We start from the raw sequence: 21,086 nt of genomic DNA on the forward strand, positions 1-21,086 counted from the left end.
CGCCCCCCCCCCCCCAAGACCTGAACGCACCAGAGGCAGGTCCATGAGCACCTGCATCCCGTCGCCCGGGCCCATGTGGGCCACGTGGTTGAAGTTGGTGGGGTTGGATATCATCTTGGACCTCAATTCTGGGTCTCTGAGCATCTCTCTGGGGAAAGGAAACGTTCTGAGATTCAGGAATATGTAAAAATCCTCTCAGCTCCAAGCCAGTCCTTCCTCAGGCGAGGCCTGGCCAGCCAGGGCCCTGGCCCTTACCGCCTCTGCTGCAGCCTCTCCTCCTCCGGCACCTTGAAGACAAAGCGCCGTTTGCTTCGAGTCCGGAGCATCTGCTTCTTGCTGCTGTCTGAGGTGTCTGGCACATTGAGGACCGTTCCTGCAGCAGAGAGCATGCAGTCACCATGGCTGCTGCTGAGTGGCAAGTATCCCCCAGGCCTGAGAGCAACTGCTGGATGCTTGGGGCCGCGATTCTGCCCCCTATGACGGGAGGCTCACCTGAGGACTTGCTCTTGAAGTAGATAAGGCGCGGAGGCTCACAGCCAAGGAGGTTGAGGCTGCCGTCAGAGTTCAAGGGCCTTATCTGTGTTGGAAACCAGAGAGTGACAGTCACGTTTGGCCACAGGTGGGCAGGGGAAGCCCACCCACACAAGACCACGAGGCTGCCTCACCCTCCGCAGGCCGATGGTCTGCACCCACTCCATGGTGCACACGTCGAAGACGTCCACGCCGTACTCACTGTACACGGTAACGTGGGAGCCGCTGCAGCCTGACACAGATGGAGCCAATGGGTGAGTGGCAGCGCCGGGCCCTGCCTGCTACCTCCTAAGGCCACCTCGGCCTGACAAGGTTCAGAGGAGGGGGCAGCACTGCCCGCCCCCTGGGCTTCATGTTCCCACCTTACCAGTCGTGTTCATTACAGGGCGACACACACGTTTAACGTGTCACCCCCCCCACCCCCAGCATAACTACATAAATTTTTGGTGCTGGGGATGGAACTCACGTGCTCAACCATTGAGCCACATCCCCAGCCTTTTTTAATTTTTGAGACAGGGTCTCACTAAGTTGCTGAGGGCTTTGCTAAGTGGCTTAGGCTGGCCTTGAACTTGCGGTCCTCCTGCCTAAGCTTCTAGGGTATCTGGGATTGAAGGTGTGCGCCACGGACTTGTCTGTATGTGACAGCTTAAACACCACAGTATAGATACTTAGAATGATTTTAAAAGCTTGTTTTTTCATCTAGTTCTCCTATCAGAATTGATGGCTATAGAAGCCTATCAATCCAGGCCCACAGGTGCAGAGTTCAGGTGGGGCCAACTATTCAGCACCATGCAGTGGGGTGGTCCCTCGTCCAGTCAGCACCAAGGCAGGCAGGTTCTGGGTGAGTGTGTGAGACCTCCCCACAGCATGGTACTGTCAAACAGATCCCCGAGGATGTGGGGGAACCCTCTAGTAGCCTGCTCTGAAAACACATGAGAATGGTCACTTATGGCTGGTGTATCTTCCCATTGACGGACAACAGCTGGCCAGCCGTTAGGTTGACAGTGGGCATGGGAGGTTGAGAGGATGCCCCCATTTTGAGGATGGCAGTGAAGGCCACCTGCATGACTTGATGGACTAGGAGCAGTGGGTGACCACTTCCCACAGGGGGCCACCCTCTAGGCACCCTAACTGCTGCCATTCGACCTCTCCCTGGCACAGTTCCCAGGTGGCCCCTCATGGACAGGCAGAGCTAAAGGCCAGCAGGACATGAAGTTAAGAGAAAGCTGTGCCCAGTCCTCCAAATCCCAGGTCAGTCGACCTATGCTGTCCAGCTGGAGTGCGCATGAGCACCTCGGCTCCACTTCCGGCACAGCCTGCAGCCAGCCCGCACTGCCAGCCTCTCCTGCCCCTGTGCAGGGGAAAGGAAGGACAGCAGGGCCAGGGAGGTAGACAGGGTGCTGGGCCTAGTCACCAGCCTCTCAGAAGTGACATTCCAGACACAAGGTTGGCCCACTTTTTGAAGGCCACATGCAAAAGCTGACCCTGAATTGACTTTCAGGTGTGCAGTCTTCATAGGGGAATTCTGGAGGAAGAACTCTCACTTGCTGTGGGGGTTTCGTTTCTGATAATTTTTGAAAAAATTGAGATGTCTAAAGAAACAAATAACCTAAAAAATTAATACAGCAGAAAGAATATGGGCTTTGGAGTTTGAAGATTAGCAAGTTACAGAACCGCTGTGGTTCTCAGTCGCCTCTGCAAGACCTGGCACCCCTAAGAGATGGCCAAGTACACAGTACTCAGCATACAGCTCTGCAGAAGCACCTCTTCACCCTAAATGTTAAATTATTTTTTACCAGCTCTGAAATTGATTTGGCATCTATGTTACGCACAGGGCAGAGAAGACAGGAGACCACGAAGGCAGAGACGCAATGACCTCAGGTGTCCATGGTTATACGTGGCCACCTACAGAAACACTGCACTAGTGACCCGGATCCCTTTCAACCTCAACTGTGCCAAACAATCAAAGGACCCTGGGAAGCAGGAGTTGTGTGTGGGCAGGAGCCCTGCACGTGAGGACAGAGACTAGGAGCATGGCACCATACTCCAGGTCTGGCCTGCAGCCACCCCCACCCCAACCCTGCTGTCCCAACCCTGCTGTCCCACTGTACAGGACAGTGTGCGACACTGCAGCCCACCCCAGGCCTGGGTGTTGGCCCCAGTGCCCTGGGCACACTGCCAGTTGGCAAGGCTACAGGTAAGGAAAACGAAGGCTTCAGTTTCAGGTGATTAAGCGCAAACATGATACCCACCTCCTGCTCCAGTGCCCTCACTGCGGGCTGTGTGTCCTGCTGGCTGCCCTGCTTGCTGGCTACCTGCTACTACCCTGATAATCCCATGACAGCCAGATGGAGAACTTCCAGGCTGAAGGCCCTTCAAAGAACTAGGCTGCAGGCTGGCTGAAGTGGCCGTCTGTCAGGCTTAGGCCCTGGGGGTGCCCAAGTCATCCCAACTATGCCCAGTGCCACAGGTGTCCACACAGAAGTCACTCACACTGAACAAACTACTAACTCGGCTGTTTGAAAACAGAATGGCTCCTACCACTCCCAGGAAACACAGGCCCCTATGACCTAGACATCAGGGTTGACTTTTTCCTGGCCACCAAAACCCTTTAGTTTACTGTATTGCTGTGTAAGTTTACACTTACACTTACTTGAGGAAAGCCTTTTTAGAAAGAGTTAAACACAAGGTCCCTTCTTTGATTCACTGTGCCCTCTGCCCACAGGCCCCCCGTGGGGCTCCTCTGTGGGGCACCTGCAAAGCCCCAGGAGCAATGAGGCAGCATGCTCAGGGTAGCAGGCAGGCCGGGGTGACCCGCAGGGCCCCTGTACTGCTGCGGTGTGGCACCTGGCCAGTGCTCGGAGCCTAGGCCCCTCCAGCTCCTGCAACCGCTCAGCTACGGACTGGGAGACAAACCACAGCAAAGGAGCACATGCCGACCGTGGACGTGAGAAGCGGCAACGGGGTATGGCAACAGAAAACATATACATACTACAGGCGACAGGAGCCGCAGGCCACATGAGCTCCTGCATGCGTGACCTCCGGCCTTGAGGGTCCACGTACAGTCCCATGTGGCTGAAGCAAAGCAGGTACTCCTCACTTTTGAGCTCCACAGCACAAAGGGCATCGAAAGACTGCTGTGAGAGGAACGCAAGCGAGGGGTCAGTGGGATTTACCAGGTCTAGAGACGGCCCGTCCCCCTGGATGCTCAACAGAGAGAACCCAGAAGGGTAGCCGACACAGAGCCTGTCCTTGAACACGGCCATCCACTGCACATGTCCCGGAGCCACCAGCTCACTGAACTTCCTGTGGAAAGGCTTAGTTCTCTGGATCTCGTAGCAGAGGACCAGCCGCTTCACCGCAACGAACAAACAGGTGGAGGAGTTCTTTCTCAGCGTCGCGGTGGCTATAAGCTGGCAGCCCTTGGTTTCCGGAAGCTTGATGTCAAAGTTGCCTTCTGCTCCGTCAAAGGAAGACCATGGACAGAGGTGCACGTGGTGGTTCCGGCCACAGAGGAGGATGACAATTTTTTCCTTGGGTGCAAGCTCAATCTGGTACACCTTCTTACAATCAGCAGCACGGACGATCACTGTGGTGAGGAGGACAAGGGTGAGGGGAAGCCCTCGACGTCTCACAGACCCCCAGCTCTACTGGGGACCTGTGTCAGGGCCCTTGCAGCCCCCCATTGTGGCCAGTCCTAGCCATCCTCAGCAAGGGGCCAGAGGCACAAATGCCCGGGAGCATCTGCCCGCTGCCTACCATAGTCCTAACACCCCTGACTCCACAAGCCCCCAGTGTGCCAGGGCCCTCGCTGGGCACCACTCCTGAGGGCAGTGAGGCCCTGTGGGGTAGACATGGACCTCATTCCAGTTCATGTCCTAACCAAAGAAACCTTGGTTTGAATACAGAGAACACATGCTATCTTCAGCCTCCCCAGATCCTCCAACAAACTCTGAAAGTGCCCACCCCTCACTGGCCCCACACTAACCCTGGACCTGCAGGGGCTCAGAATCTCCATCCTCACTCTGCTCTACAACCTGAACCATTGGTCAGGCTGCTACGGCCACACAAGGCTTCTGGGCTCACCCTCACTGTGCAGAAGGGCCTGCTGGCCACAGCCCTCTGGCAAGAGTGACACATCCAGCACAGAACTAAGTGACCAGTGCTTCAGTGCCTGCTGCCACCAGGTCCTCCTGCAAGGCACTCTAGCCCCCACTCTGGGGACTCTGACGTAGGGAGGATACACTCGCATCACCAGACATGTGGTACCGTCCTGCTGTCTGTCGCCTGGCATGCTAACACACTGGGGGCGCTTGGCAGAGGCAGCTATCACGGCTGCTTCCCACCGGCCTCTCTCTTGCTTACACGATGCTCCACGTGGGGACTGGACTCATACGTGGGGCCAACTCATTTGAGCCCTTCGGGCTGTGTGCTGTAGGCACCCAGGCTGGACCTGAGATGACGGGTGGGAGGCCCCTGCTCACATACCATCCCGGGTGACCTCGATGACATAGAGCCCTTCTTCCAGGCCGACGGCAATCCTGTCTCCATCTGGGGGAACAACACATGTCTGTTAGCCAGCCATCTGCCTCTGCAGACACCTGGGAACTGCATACTGGGGCAGGGCGGTCCTGACTGAACTCTGGCCTGGAGTCACAGCCATTCCAACCTCTGCCTCTGAAGCCCACGAGGACTTACCCACTATGGCGGCAGTGAGGATGGCCTTGATGAGTGGCAGCGTGCTGTCGTAGGCTTCCTGGGGGACGTGCACGACCTGGTTCCTGAGCTGGTTTTTATGGAGGATGGACTGGAGTCCTTCCAGGATCCCTACCCACTTCCTCTTCTCGTTCTCATTCTCTGTCAGAATGAGCAGTGAGCTGCTCTTAGCAGGTGAACCTAAGAGAGAGGCTGTCACCTTCACGAGGGAGAACAAAACACAGACAACAGGAGTCAGAGCCAGGGCTGCCCAGGAGCCACTCGCCCTGCAAGTCAACGAAGGAAGGTCAGGCTTCCTAGAGCTTCTGCTTCTGTCCCTGTGGGCTGCCTGGCAAGGGTCACCAGGGGCTCTTCAGCTGCTGGCCCCGCGACTCTCAGCAGCAGTAAGCAGGAAGGGGTGAGGCTGTAAACACAGCACCACGAAGTTTCTTCCTGGTCAGATTTCAGTTAATTCTGCTCTTGCCAAAACTATGGTGTAACCATCCATTTTGCTTTCTTGGGTAATTTTATTATAATTTAAAAGTATAGGGAGGGGAGGGGGGATAGTAGAGGATAGGAAAGGCAGCAGAACNCAATAAAAAATTAAAAAAAAAAAAAAAAAAAAGTATACTCTTAGAAAGTGTCCAGGAAAGGGGCTGGGGTTGTAGCTCAGCGATAGAGTGTTCGTCTAGCACGGGCAGGACCTGGGTTCGATCCTTAGCACCACATAAAAATAAATAAATAAAATAAAGATATCGGTCCAACTAAAAAAAAAAAAGTATTAAAAAAAAAAGGAAAAGAGAAGAAAAGAAAAAGAAAAAACGTGTCCAGGAAAGACAAAGAGTCTCAAATCCTCCTTCCTCTGAGCATTCACCAGGAACTTACGAGGAAGCTTGGAGATTTTTACTAGCCGTACAATGATGATGGTTGTGTAAGCACGTGACAGTGGTGATGTTTGTATTGTAAGAGGCTGTTACTGAACAGAGCACTGATTCAGTGAAGAGATGACTCACAGACGTAAACGGTCAATCAAGATTTGACTCATGAAGGGAAGTGTGTGGGTTCTTTCTCTGATCCACAGTCTTCCAGAAGCTTCCTAATGCCATAGCAACTAACTCTAATTCAGGGAGGGGAAGGGAGGGGAGGGGTAGGCTCAGCCACAGAGGGGCTCACAAGCTAGGTCAACTTAATTAAAAAAAAAAAAAATGACCCCAGTTCTGCTGTTAGTGATGAGAAAATGCTGGGAGTGGCATGCTAGAGCAGAACCCTTCTGGAACCAGGAGTCACCATGGCCCAGGCAAGAGCTGCAGACCAGGAGGGAAAGGTGCTTTAGGAGGTGAAAAGGGAAGGCCAGTGAAGTGTGTTGGACCTCAGGAGTGGCTGCCAGGAGGTGTCCCACCAGAAGGTCACAGGCTGATGGCGATGGGGGGTGCTGCTCAGTTAGGGGTTGGGGGGTGGGCAGATGTGCATGAGGACCTGGGTAAGACAAGAAGCAGGGAAAGAGTCTGCTCTGGATGTTCACAAGTACCTGCTGCAGCACGAAATGCTGAGGAATCAATGTAATTTAACCATCTTCCAGGTACTGGGGATGGAACCCAGGGGTGTTCTACCTCTGAGCTAAATTCCCAGGCCTTTTAACTTTCTTATTTTTGAGTACTGGAGATTGAACCCAGGGGAGCTCTACTACCAAGCCACATCTCCAGCCCTTTTCATGTTTTATTTTGCCTTGTGAAATTGCTGAGGCTGCCATCTTCCTGCCTCAACCTCCTGAGCCACCGAGATTACAGGACTGTGCCACTGCACCCAGTAACCATGTAATTTTTAAAATAATTAATGAAATATAGAAAAAAAATCATACCCTGAATATACAGGGAATGTCTCGGCGTGTTGCGTGGATGACATCTGAGGCCAGGACTGAGCTTACTGAAAACTCGTCATCCCTGGTAAGAAAAAACACACCTGGTTGCCACCCTTCAGCAAGCCACTCTATGAAGAGGATACCCATGCCAAGCTACCTCCCCCAACACAGCAAGCCCTTGTCACCTCTTGGACCAGGAGACACTTACAGTGACCAAACCCACAACTGCTCCAGACTCCTGCAGGAGCTTCAATGGTTAGAACGGCTGAGAGCACAGGCTGAGAGCACAGGCTGCGCCCTGACTCGCACTGTCACTGTCCCACAGTTACAACTCTACATCAGTCACTTGGCACCATCAGGTGGCCATTTCTCAGCCATGTGTGAAAAGGAAGGCTGAGGCCAGCATGGAGGCACAGCTCCAGCATACCCTGGACTTAGGGTCTGCATGCTGGCCACCAACTGCCTTCAGGCAGTGCCTGTGACTTAGGCTCATGCCAGCCTGGGGCACACCTCTGCATGGCAAAGGACCAGTAGGGAGGGTACTGCTGCACATCTCTTGCCCCCTAAGAACCAACGCTGCAACCCGAATCTCCAGGCCAGATCCTAAATCCAGCCAGTGCAGGAGTCAACCCTGCGGCCAGCACCTGCCATCTCAGGCGGCACAGGGCAAGACGACAGCAGTGCACCCATGCACAGGCCTGCGTCCAAGCTCTGGAGAGTGCCTCCCTCTAGTCACTGGCTTGACCTGCACAGCAGTCTCTGCATCAACAGTGCAATCCTGTCCTCACTCTATAGACAGGGAGCCCGAGGACCAGAGTCATGAAGTCAGAGAAAACAGGGAGGATGGCAGGCAAAGCCCCCTGCCCTGCACTCTGCATGCATCTGATGCCAGCCAGGGTGGTAGGTATCACCTGACAGAAGAGATGAGGTCAGGGTGGCACAGCTATGGCCACACAGAGCCCTGGCTCAGAGAACTCCCAGTGGTACACAAGGCACAGACTGCTGGAGTCGGTACCATTTTTCTCTGGGATTTTCTGCTCGTTCCTGGGGGTATAGTTTTGTGTTAAATGTCCATCTGGCAGATTTGAAATTTATAAATATTCAAAGCAGGAAAGTTATAGCATGTACTTAAGTAACAACTTAGTTTTTCACTCTTTGAAACAGTACACTTAGAAAGACAGAGGTATAAGCAACATTAATGGTTACCCAGCCACAAACTTATCTTAGCAAAGACAAATGTGGAACAAGATTCATAGAACACGAGTGGTGCTGTAGGCAACAAACCTGAGGTCCAGGACTTGGCTCGCAACGACGCCTGGCTGGGTGGACTTTCCCTCAGGCAGGTCGTACAGAAAGAGCTTGCAGTCACAGACCACCGCATAGGCCCGCTGCCATCCCTTCTTCACCCCCGTGGGCTTTGGGACCTACAGATGAACAGTGACCATGTTCCCCTGGGCCAGGGAGGCCAGTCAGGACATGTCTGGGCAGCAGGTGGATGCTTCAAGGCACCCCAGGCTGGTAGTAAGGGCTGAATCTGAATAAGGGTGGAGTGGCCCTTGCCAAGGAAGCTCAAGGGACTGCGGAGGAGAATTCCACCATGACCCAGGTGATGCAGGAGCAGTGACGATGCAGCAAACAGCCAGGCTCACACCAAACACAGCACCCATGGGCTGCGTGGGAAAGGACTCGGAGCTTCGCCAACTCTGAGCTTTGGAACCATGCCTTTCACTGGCCGTGCTCAGCATACGAGGAAGGAAACGTGGGGAGAGCAGGGCTTCTGTGGGCCCTCAGCCTGCTCAAAGGCCTCCTTCCAGGGAGGGAGGTCTCCCAGGACCAGTGCTTGGGTCACTCATTCAGTGGAAGCACTGCTTCAGAAGGAGCTGTGTTTAGTTGTTACCACACTTCAAAGACATCGCGAGCTGACCAAAGAGAGTGAGCCAGTCAGGGCGTGGACAGAAGCTGCAGACCCCCTTCCTACCTTGACACAACCCTTGTAGGCCGTTCCTATGCCTCTCTGTACATCCACGCCGAGAGGCCTCTTGGACTGCTCAGGTGGGATGGGGCACACCTGGGGAGCACTGTCTCTGCAGGACGCATGGCAGGCAAACGCACACACTGCAAGAGAAGAGTCTGGTTCTTGCACCATGCAACTCCAAGGAGGCAGCACGATGGCCCCTGGCACCCAACCCAAACAGGGAAGGTGACATGCAGGACCTGACCTCCACAAAGCCTCCAAGGGAAATGCACAGGGGACTAGCTGTGGGTGTTATATGATGGTTGACAGGCGATAGTTGCCTGCTGCAGCCTTCTGTGGATACAGCAAGTGCAGATGGCCAGGCCCTTACTAGTGCTTGTAAGAAGGAAGCCAGGGCCCAGAGTGTGTCAAAGTCACATGTGGACAATGTGGCCTCTGGACAATGGCCAGCACTCACCCTCACAGGCGTATCCCTGGCGGATCAGTCCAACCATCAGCGAGGTGCAGTGGCTGCACTGAGTGGGGCTGGAGAAGGACTTGATGCTGAACTGATGGGCTTTGGGCTGAAGAAGAACACCAAGAAGGTCAGGCAGCCCAGGAGCCAAGACAAGGTGGGTCATTCTGCTTTTTTGTCTTGAAAAGGTGGCAGTGTGCCATTTTTCTCTAGACATGTATCCTTGATGGCTAATCAGAGGACCCAAGGAGCCGAACCAGTGGCCCACACGGCACAGCTGACCTCTCTGGTGCTAGCATATCCCCCAGTGATTAGCACCAACTGGCTTTTGGGGGCCAGTTGAGGGACACATCTTGGTTGGGCTGTTGCTCAGGTGTCTTGGGTGTGTGATCAAGATGAATGTAACAGACATCTACAGCAGCCCTGTCCCCAGCAAAGGCCTAGAAAGACCCACTGTGCCAGCTGGGAGGACAGACACATTAGGACACAACCGACAGAAGGAGACGTGAGACTGGCTGGAGAGGCAAAGTGTGCCGGGCTGGGTCAGCATGTTTATGAAGCCTAGACAGCGACAAAAGTGTCACGCTACTTCTGAAGACAGATGTGGCGAGACCTTGTGGAGAAGTGGGGAGTGGTGAGTGCCAACCCCAGGTAGAGCACCCCAGGGAGAGGCTACAGGAGGGGGGCAAAACCAAGACACACAGCACCCTTATGGAGCTGCTTCTGGGTATCAGGTGCTCACAAGACAAAGGGCCTCTCTCCTTGGTCCACAATCCTGCAAGGACTGATGTCTCAGAGTCCAAGCTTCAATCACTCTCAAACAAGATCAAGCTTTTCATCTCTAGCTAGAACCGCAGACACTGGTCTACGTTAAACAGAACAGAAGCTCCACCCCAGGCACAAGGCTGGGCGCTTGCTAGGCTTGACCCAGGGTAACTTATCATCTGTACCAACGTTTACATTTGAGAGGAAGAGGACCACCCTGTAGAGCCCCTAGGCCAGCATGGGAAGTGGGTGGAGCCACACACACACTCAGGCACAGGGATGCACTCAAGGTGGGGACATTCAGGTATAGTTCCATTTATGCTGGGGAGAAATTCTCACCCACAACTACATCTCTAAGTGTAGCCGGATAAATACAAATAATCTTGGAGAAGGAACTGGATATAAAAGAGGTTCCCATTAAGAGAGGAACAGGGCTGGGAGACTGAACTCTGGCAGTTTCTAGCTAACCTGCATTGTGTAGCTTCAGTATGACAGGACCAGTTGGCTCACTGTTCTAAACAATCACCACCAGAACACCAGGGCCTTACTTTGTTTATACAAACTTAACACACCCATTTTATTTACACAAACGCTGTTTTCTAAAAAACAAGAGGGTGCCTGAGAAGAAATGCCCTACCTTTGGTCCAGCCAGGGCGAGGGCCTGTGTGGTGGGCAGCGACACAGCAGGTGGCCTCTGTGGGGGCCGAGTCATGTCCTGGGAGACAGGTGGAAAATGTGAGCACTGTCCTGTGCCAGCACTGTGCTCAGATGCCAGAACCTGTCAGGGGTTTATTTTTTTCTAGAACTTGTTAGTAATTAACATTCTGCATTTTTAATTCATTATGTTGTTGAGATACCTAGTGAAGCCTTGCTCATCCAGCTGATGGACTAGCAAGAGCTCAGAAGGTAAAAGTGGGCCAGGAGCCAGGGAGAGGGCTGCAGGCAGGGGCCAGGAGGGTTGGCCTTGCTATTAGGGTGGCTGTTGCTCATGATGGCATCAGCCGCATCACGTGAACATGGGGTGGAGCCAAGGGCTCCCAGATGTAGACAGGGCAACACGGCCTCACCTCTTGCTGCTCTGTGCCTGCGGCCACAGAAACTGATGGGGATACTTCTGTCTTTGGAGCCTGTGCTTCTTGCTCACTGGCTGAACTAGTCTATGGAAGGAAAGATAAAGAAAACATTCTTAATATAAAGCAAAACCTACTGGGGCCCAGAATCCAGTCCTTATTCCTGTATCCCGGGGCCTCCTGGCTTATTAGGAGTCCCCACTTCATTTATAGCAGTCCTGCCTTCCCTGAGGACTGCTGCCCTTGGCCTTTTGAGGCTGCAATGGTGACCACATGGGGAGGTGGAGTCTGGCAAGCCACCATTATTACCAAAGGTGAGAGCATCTGGCCTCCCCTCCATCCACTCCCCACCTCCACCTCCCATCCCCAGCCACTTAAGGGTAGGAAACCGGGAAATGTCAATCCTTTGAATTAGCTGTAAGCAATTTTCTGTGGAACTGACCAACTAGACAGATGGTTCTAAACCTCTTTTCAGGGATCAAGAAACAATAAACAGGCCAGGTACAGTGGTGCACGCCTGTAATCCCAGAGGCTTGGGAGGCAGAAGTAGGAGGACTGAAAGTTCAAAGCCAGCTTCAGCAACTTAGCAAGGTCCTAAACAACTCAGTGAGACTCTGTCTTCAATAGTGTGTCTCTGGGTTCAATCCCTAGTACTAAACAAACAGGCAAACAAACAAAAAAGAAGCAATCAACAGAGGCCCATGGGCCTGTGAGCAGGAGCACGACCTTCCCTGAAAGCAGTCTATCAATCCAGTACCACAAGAGTCCCAAGGCGGCCCACAGGCTTCTCTCCGAAGTCACTCAGAGCAGCCCTGTGGTGATGAGTATCCCTGGAACAGGCATCAATGCTGACACTGCCCACACCAATTGCGTGCAAATGTGCAGCAGCACTGGCCCATGCCTGAGAGCACAGCCCACAGCTGTGTTAGGCCCACATCCCCTGTGCATTTCCAACAGCTGCAGTCAACTGGGCTGCTGAGCGTGAAGCCACACTCAGCTGGGAAGGCAGAGGTGGCACCGCAACTGTGTTGTAGCATTTAAATTTGTGAATGAATCCACAAGGGAAAGACCGGATCAATTAATTATCAGTATAAGCAAAAAAAAAAAAAGTGTAAGCAAACGACCCAAAAGTAAGGCACGTCACACGAGCCAGAGACCCATCTGATGAATGAGGAGCAGGGACACCCAGTAATCCAATTTCATCAGCTTGTAGAACTCCACTGATCTCAGTGCTCAAGCAGTCAGATGGATGCAAGCGCAGGAAGGGAGCATGAGGAGGCGGCCTGCTCTGGGGACAGCCACAGGCACACACTTCCACAACTAGGGGTAAGGGGCAGAAGAGGGCATCCTGGTGCAATGGACAGGGGAACAAAACCATTGCTCCTCATCCAGCAAATGCTGGTGAGAAAATACCTCCAGAGAGCCGTGGCTGGAACCACAGCAACGTGCTGTGGTTGGCCACAGCAACGTGCCCAACACAGGGAGGGCAGCAGCTCCCAAAGACTAGTCCCAGAGTGGGACCGCTCCCAGTCCAGCTGTCTCAGCCCAACTAAGCCTTTTCCTTTAAGGTGAGCACTCTTCCTCTTACATCACAGAGGCATTAAGAGGGTGCTGGCTACAGGATGGGGCAACAGGAACGACCTGCCTCCTCTTGGACCGTGCTGTCCATGGCTGTGGCTTCTGATGGACGGCACTGGCTGGAAACCTGCCACTGAGATCTGTATTCTGTTCACTAACTTTATGAAAAAGCACTTCTTTCCTCACCACATCCTGTTACCGCTGGCCAGTGTCTTGGGTTCTGGAAACTTTGCCCCTTCCTCACCATGATGGGGTCTGCCACCACAGTGACTAGAAAGGGGCTCACACAGCATCAGGCCTGTCAAGACCCAGTGAGCAAGTAATAGCCAAATGTGTTCGCTTCTTAAAAACTGAGGAGAACTCCAGGGAAAAGACACAGATGCAATTTGATAAAAGCACAACATGCCGACAGGCCAAGGGGTCAGGAGTGTGCCATGGTGGTGACGCGCAGTCCCAGGAGGCTGCTGCTCAGGACAGGAGCCACTCCAGCAGACACCTCAGCCTAGTGATGAAATGGGCAGAGTAAGTGGGAGGCGCAACACCCCCTGTGCAGGATTCTGCCAAGATGTCCAGCCCACGTCATTCCAGAGTGCAGGACATCACAGGGGCGGGGGTGGGGGGTGAGACAGGAACTCTGTCCAAGGTTGACAGACATAGGAGAGCTACGTCGCAGGGTGACCCATGACCTCTGGTGGATTCTGAACTGGGAGGGAAACCAACTGTCAAGGATGCTGCTGGGACCACAGGGGAATTTGCCATGCAGTTTCACACTGGGCAAAATGTTTCTGAATGATGACACTGATAACACGGAATGCTGTCGACATCCGGAAATGCTGAAGTATTTTAGGGGCCACTTTCACACAGTTCAGGGGGAGAAAGTCTGTGTGTAATGGCAAAGGGAGGGAGGGGAGAACCCAGCAGAATGCCTTTGGGGTTGGCACACACTCATGGTACCATTTTTTCCATTTTCTTGGAGGATCAAAGTAGTGAAATATGGGCTGAAGCTGTGGCTCAGTGGTAGAGCTCTTGCCTTGCTTGTGTGAGGCACTAGGTTCAAGTCTCAGCACCGCATATACACAAATGAATAAAAGTCATCAACAACTATATATATATATATATACACACACAATACACATAAAATACATATAAAAGTGTAAATAAAAAGTTGGAAAGTCACTACCTACAGGCACCTCCTCTCGGGTCCTTCAATGAGAGCTGCTTTCATTATTCCAGCATTTTGGTTTGTTTCAAGTGGCTGCTAGAAAGGGTCCACCTTAGTGCTTCAGAAACAGAGTGAACAACCTTCCTGCCTTTCTGGAGTGCCACCAGGAACTTGGCACAAGAGGGTGGAGGACAGACTCATTCTGTGCTCTGCAGCTGCTTCCCAAGTAGAAGAGTGGTTACGTGACTTGACTTCTGCTGGAGCTGGCCCCATGGCAGGCTGGCTCACTGGTCACCAGCCAAGCTGCTAGGTGCCAATTCGTTCTTGTTTTCCTCTGGTACCGTAGATTGAACCCTGGGGCACTTGACCCCTGAGACACATCCCCAGCCCGTTTTTTGTATTTTATTTAGAGACAGGGTCTCACTGAGCTACTTAGGGCCTCACTAAGTTGCTGAGGCTGGGTTTGAATTCACAGTCCTCCTGCCTCAGCCTCCCAAGCCACTGGGATCACAGAGATGTGCCTCCATGACCAGTGCCAATTTGTTCTTATGAATACAGCCACATGGAAGTCACACAAATGATAACACAACTGATTATTATATTCTGCAGTATGAGAATTTATCTTTCAAAAAGTAACCCAAAAGACTACGCAGTCAGAGGCTAGTGCAGATGTCTGCCCTGAAAGCGTGAGCACTTCCTCATCAGCTTGCACTAGGTGTGAGGTGGGAAAGCTCTCTAGGGAGTAGCTCTACTACTGTAAGTGCCTCTAACCTACAGTGACATCATATCTTAATTTACTGGTATGCTCATGGCCCCACCAGTAGTCAAATCACAGTCCATTATTTCTGATTTGCCATAAATTCATTTAAATTCACTTAAAAAAAGTACTTGTGGGGAGCCACAATGAATGACCACACCCTTTCAGCCCTAATGCCTCAGATTCTGACCGTCCACTGCGTTCACTGTGGCTTGGGCGGGGTCTAGCTCGGATAGCAAGGGGTCTTCCTTGTGGGATGTGCCCCTAGGGTTGAGTTACACCCACATGTCCCTTGTAGTCCTGCACCTTCTGCCCTTTTTTGGATAGAACTTTTTAAGAACAAGAGTCCCCCCAATAAAAGCTGACTTCCGAACGTGCTCTCTCTCGTCAGCCTCTCATGACTTTCTCTTGCTCTCCCTTTTGGGGAGCCTGAGGCTGAGAGCAGAGAAGCTTTCCTGAAGCTCGTATAAAGGTAAATTGTGTCTGTGTTTTATTTGGTGTCCCTGCAAATTCACACAAGCAATCTTAAATTCAGCTGCCTGCGCTGGTCAGGGGCAGCAATTACTCACTCTAAATGTCAGGTCATGTGCAAGAGGTGCAGTGTTGAAATACTCAAAAATGGAATCCTGAAAATCTGGAAGCTTGAGCCCTGTAAGAAAGAAAGAAGAGTCCAGGTAAAAAACTTGAAAAACATTCAACACTGACCAGAAGTCAGTTCTCCCTAAATTAACTGATAACTGTGATGTAATAGTAAAAGCACCAGAGGGCTTTCCTCCGAGTGAGCAACAGGATCAGCACCTTTGTGAGGACACTCTCAGAAGAGCCACCAGATCCCATGCCACACTGCAACTCAGACTGGAATTAAGTGGTTCTTGCCACTGAGGGAGGACAAGGCAGAGAATCGGAAAAACACCCGGTGCCCACAGTGCGTCATGTGTGATCAAAGCCATGGGTGTCATCAGGAGGGAAAAGGGCTTAAGGAGAGAGAGAAAACTGCTTCAGTGTGAACTCAAATGAGCCAGTCAGATGAATTTAAGAGTGAGACCTGGCGGGTGCGGTGGCCACACTTGCAATCCCAGTAATTTGGGAGCCGAGGTGGGAGGATCTGAGTTGGAAGCCAGCCTTGGCAGCTTAGTTTTAGGAAGTGTGTGGATCCCTTGAATAGTCCTAACCATGACTCAAAAAGTAACAAGAATGATAACTTAAAACATAAAAAATAAGAAAAGACTTTTCTTGGCAAAAAAAAATCTATAAGTAAAGTCACAGTAGGAAAAATACCTGCAAGTCACAACATAAATAAAAAAATTTCATCCCCAAGGCAATGAAAAGTTTCTGCAGCTTAAATATAACAACCTGAATTTTAAAAATGGCCAGGAGAATGCAAATCAGACCTTCAAAAAGCTTGCTCTCATATATTCAGGGTGGCAAAAATCCCCAAGTATAAAGTCGACTTTGAGCTTGGCTGTGGGACAGAGACCCCTCATGATTTGTCAACAGCTAGCACAGTGTATGCACATTTTCCCTTTGATCTCTTAGCACCATTTCTAGAAATGTATCCTTAAAACATACTGACAAAAATATGCAATGTTCAGGGGGCTGTGGAAGTGCACAACTGTAATCCCAGCCAGGAGGCCAAGGCAGGAGGATCAAAAGTTCAAGGCCAGCTTGGGCAATTTAGCCAGACCCTGTGTCAAAGTGAAAAAGGACTAAGGATGTAGCTCAGATGTAAAGTACTTGTGGTTCAATCCCCAGTAACAAAAAAAGAAGAAGAAAGAAAAATAGAAAAAGGTGTGTATATATATATATATACACACACGTATGTACACATATAACATATGTACATGCATATAACACACACACAAGGTTCTGTGCATGCAGCTCTCACTGAAGCACTATTTATGATAGCAAAAGCTAGGAAATGGCCCAGTGCCCATCAGCATGGGCTGCTACAGCTCACAGCGGGTAGTCCTAAAAGGGCTTAGGACAGTCTCAGTGTCTGTGGCCTAGCAGCTGCCCAGCACAGAAAAGTGAGAAGCATGCTGTCTCTCAGGTGGCCAGTGGGTACTAATACCTGACTATGCACATTGGTATTTGCCACATGCTTGTTGTTTAATTAAACAGAAGGGGGGAGATGTTCAGAGCCACAGTTTAGTCAGAATGACGCCTGGCATTTTTACCAGAGGGAATGGTTGAAAGGTGACCCTGCTCTGGGATTAGGGCGGCTCCAGGATTAGGGCGGATCCTCTGGGAATAGGGCGGATCCTGCTGCCTTGGAGTTCCCATTGAGTTCTTGGGGGGTGTTTCCAGGAGAATTGGCGCGTGGAGCCCGGTGGAGGCAGTGTGTTTCCGGGAAGTGTGTGTAGAGTGCCGGTGAGAGTTGGGGAATAAAGAGTTGCTGTTTGAACCTACAAGGCTTTGTGGTGGCTCAGTTATTTGTGCCCAGCCAGACTGCGGCAGTTTTCAAGAAGAGGCAAAGGAAGAATAAACCAAATTTGGTCCCCTCTGGTGAAGATGTTTTTAATAGTTCATTTCAAAAATTTGACTTCAGAATGATTTAAGTTCTTTGTATAACTAAAAATCATTTAAAAAGAAAGCAAAGGAAAACAATACCATTCCTAAGAAAAGGCTGATATCTAAATAGTTCAACAAAACTTTTGTGATTTTAATTTACCAGTATCTGCTCTAAATTTTTCTTCCATCTTTTTCTTCAGAATTTCCATTTCTTCTAATAATTCTCTGTTTTTGGCTTCAGAATCCTTTAGTTTACTAAAATAAAACACAAATGGCTTTAAGTGCACTGGAAAGAGGCTATCCATGCTAGTTCACGGTGTGTCTCGGGGAGAGAGTGTGCCCACCACACTCTGGGTCTTTCTACTTAGTACATTAGAGAAGGTACAAATAATTCAAAATTGTTAACATCCAAACATGAACTTTAAAAGTGAGGGCTCAGGAAGCCCTAGGTGATTTTATGACACCCAAATCTGTTTCCAGATGAGCCATCCATCCCCTGAGGACATAGAACCTAGACCCATTGGCTGCCAGACCTGCAGAGGCCTTTCCCATGATCAGCTAGATGGTGGATTGCAGGGGAGTGGGGGATATGCTCGGGCCCTGGGAGTTCGCGCTTTCATGGAGGAAACAGAGGAAGGTTGCCACAACGCAGCATCTGGCTAGGAGGCAAGCAGGTCAGAGCGGGGCTCTACACTTGTTAGTGGGAGACACTGGCAGACACTTCACCCAGTGCACCTGTGTCTCAGGGCATGCAAGGGTCACGTGATTTAATAGGCAAAGTTATCAAACCAGCTCCTGGAATAGAAGAAGTACATTTACTTGGCAGCCATGGCCACATTTCTTCAGCCCCAGGCAGACAGGATTTGGGGCCTGGAATCCTGCCAGCAACTCACACCTCCTTGTGGCAGAGCTGGCCCTGGCCGTCCACCCTAGCATTCATGGTGCTACAGCTTAAGGCATCCCACATGGTGAAACAGCTCTCCTGCCATGGGCTCTCGGCAAGCACATGCACACCTGCCGTGTGAGTGGCAGACTACTTCCAAGTGGGGAGAGCCATCTTCAACCTGTTAGCACAGCAGCTTTAGCTTGAAAAGCTGACAAAATAAACAGAGCCTAGTGCCCCTTAGACACGTGGCCATGAGTCTTGTCACCAGTACGGGGAGACAGGGACCCCTTACTGATGCTGCCCTCTATTCCTTGAGAACACTTGAGTATACCTGCTGCAGCGTGGGTACATCTGCACATTCACCCAACAGGTTCTTACTGAGCACCCACTAAGTGCCAGAGACCTTTAGACTCCTTGAAACTCTCCCAAATTGGCCTGGTAGACAGCCCTCATGTGCTCCCGAACAATGGCAAGCTCTAGGGCTCCTGCCCCCGAGATGGGGAGAACAAGGGCCTGCATGGCTCAGGAGTCACACAGGACCCCTGCTCCTGCTGAGAGGAGCACCATGCACAAAGTACCTTTCAAAGGAGAGATTGGTGTCTTTGACCTTCCTCAGTTCTTCCTGGATGAGCTGCTTGGCACGGATCTCTGCCTCAAGGGCAGACTGCAGTTCTAGCCGTGCAGACATGTCCAGTTTCTGGCTACGGCGAACTTTCCAAAGTGGGTCCTTTGACATTGGTGAAGAGATTAAAAACACATCTTAAGCTATTTATTTGGTAAACAAAATGAATGCAAACAAGTAATTCAACTTTTTCTAAACTTTACTAGTATATTTAAATTTAATCCTCAGATGTTATCAAGGTCCATCAGACCCACTTTTAGTTTTGATGTTTTCTAACTTTAATTCATTTCTTAGAAGTCTGTCTCCTAAAAACCAGGACTTAGATGATTTTTAGAAGGAGGACAAAAACTGATTCTGTGGGGCAACCTGTGGGTCCAGGCAACACCTGCACAAACCCAGGTGCCCAGCAGGGTCTTGGTACCTTTCCCTGCAGCTGGGACCTTCTCTACCCCGTTACTCGGGACCATGTGGTTACCACTCCTGCCTACAACAAAGGTTCAATGGTGAGGGAAGGAGGACAGTGGCCTGGAAGCACCAAGCAAAGGGGAGCCAGCCATCTGGGTACCGTCACTCTTCCGTGTTCTTACTGAGCTGCCCAACGTACTGCTGCCTTCAAGAGCCACAAAAGACACGCTGTCTTGGTGACTTAAATTTTTATCGGAAACAGATGAAAAGTTTTCGTTTTCCACTCAAAGCAGTAATGACAAGAAAAGTACCAGCCAGAAGTGGGTGAGGAGGGACAGATGGCAGCACTCTAGCTAGATACCAACGATGAGTGTGAGAAAGATCATTCATAAAGTAACTACACAGACATATTTTTCAAACGGAACTCAGATGGCCGTGAGAAGCACCTGCCCCAGGGACAGGTCAGGCTGCATTGTACCCCCAGTCAGCCCAAAGCCAACTGCACTGCAGGGCTCAAAACACCGAGTGAGTGGACAGAGGATTGAGTCAGTGACAAAGCTGCTGCCACAGAGCCTCAATCATCACTTGCTACATGAAGGAAGGAAGCTGACGACACCAAGCAGGCTAGTGTATGCTAGTCACACAAGTCTCTGCATTGGAATTACCCGACAGCACTTCTGCACCACAGTCCTACTTACAATAAAGCAATCTATGAGTTCTTCAGCAATAAGAATGCAGATTTTAGAAAAAATCCTACCAGTGTTCTTGATCCCAGACTAGAACTCCTCAAAGTCTCGAGCTCTTCAGTCATCTTAGAGGCCAGGGCTTGAAGATAACCCCGGGCATCTTTCTCGTCACTAACCCTGGAGGGACAAGCAGATGTGGCATCTTGGAAGGCAAGACTACTGGTGCGAGGAGCTGAACAAGACAAGCATTTCCCACCTTCCTGAGACATGGTCTCACACCAGCCAGAGCACCAAAGACCCAGGGCCGGCTAGTGCCCTCTGTGAGCAGAGGCCCATGCCACACCCTCTCTCAGGTTCTGCCCAGTCAGTGTGTGGGCTGCCATGAAAGCTCATGCCTGTTTTATCCAGAATGAGAGGGCATGCACAGCCTGACCCAAGCCCTACAGAAGGCTGGTGTTTCCCACCCTTAGTCCAACTGAGAAGATCACTGGGCAGAACTGCTGGCCTAGCCCTAGACCGGCAACACAGCGAGGCCTGAACTTTGACCCTGGGGAACAGTGCAGTTCAAGATAGAAGCAGACAGGCAGGTCGGCTCGGGGGTCTCACAGGTGTTCTGCGGGCTGCATGTCTCCGTGTCTGGCACGTACCACTGAATGATCTCTGCGATCTGAGCTTCCCAGTGTGCCACTGACTCCTTCTTGGCTGCCAGATCCTGCAGCTCATCCTCCAGCTGTCTGTTCTGGGCCGTGAGCTTATCCACAAAGGCACAGAGCTGCAATCAAACAACCCACCCCATCACTTGTTAAGGTGCACCTGTTACTATGGCAGCATGACTAAGACTAGAGGTCCTTCTGGAGGTTTTGAACACTTTCTTTCTTTAGGAGATTTTTCCAAAGTAAGTTCAGGATAGAGACTTTCTGACAGTTTTTAATTTGTTTCTATTAAAATCTGGCCCTAAAAGTGACTGAGCTAGAGATCTGAGGTAACTACCTTTAACGAGCAAAAGGAGCCCATTTAAAAGACCAAACTTATAAATTAAAAAAAAAAAAAAAAAAAGAATATATATATATATATAATATATATATATTTTAGTTATAAATGTGACATCATACTTTATTTAATTTATTTATT

At 51.0% G+C, this 21,086-nt stretch overlaps 1 protein-coding gene across 3 annotated transcripts in view; it reads right to left on the minus strand.

The window, feature by feature from the left end:
- Positions 1-21,086, minus strand: part of Cdc42bpb (CDC42 binding protein kinase beta) — a 95,969-nt gene that overhangs the window by 8,674 nt on the left and 66,209 nt on the right. For 2 of the 3 annotated variants that reach the window (XM_048799381.1, XM_048799380.1), the window contains exons 17-34: positions 20,603-20,727; positions 20,027-20,132; positions 18,821-18,969; positions 17,517-17,611; positions 15,415-15,494; positions 11,346-11,435; positions 10,916-11,056; positions 9,517-9,622; positions 9,063-9,199; positions 8,369-8,508; positions 7,085-7,166; positions 5,230-5,446; positions 5,020-5,082; positions 3,524-4,120; positions 666-763; positions 493-577; positions 256-373; positions 31-148 (exon numbers count right to left, since the gene is read on the minus strand). In XM_048799381.1, coding sequence (XP_048655338.1) covers positions 31-148; positions 256-373; positions 493-577; positions 666-763; positions 3,524-4,120; positions 5,020-5,082; positions 5,230-5,446; positions 7,085-7,166; positions 8,369-8,508; positions 9,063-9,199; positions 9,517-9,622; positions 10,916-11,056; positions 11,346-11,435; positions 15,415-15,494; positions 17,517-17,611; positions 18,821-18,969; positions 20,027-20,132; positions 20,603-20,727 — 2,547 coding nt within the window. The remainder of the gene's footprint in view (positions 1-30; positions 149-255; positions 374-492; positions 578-665; positions 764-3,523; positions 4,121-5,019; positions 5,083-5,229; positions 5,447-7,084; positions 7,167-8,368; positions 8,509-9,062; positions 9,200-9,516; positions 9,623-10,915; positions 11,057-11,345; positions 11,436-15,414; positions 15,495-17,516; positions 17,612-18,820; positions 18,970-20,026; positions 20,133-20,602; positions 20,728-21,086) is intronic. The other variant, XM_015495970.2, reaches the window with a different exon arrangement.

The sequence above is a fragment of the Marmota marmota genome, unplaced genomic scaffold (assembly GCF_001458135.2).
Source record: "Marmota marmota marmota unplaced genomic scaffold, marMar, whole genome shotgun sequence".
Lineage (NCBI taxonomy): Eukaryota > Metazoa > Chordata > Mammalia > Rodentia > Sciuridae > Marmota > Marmota marmota.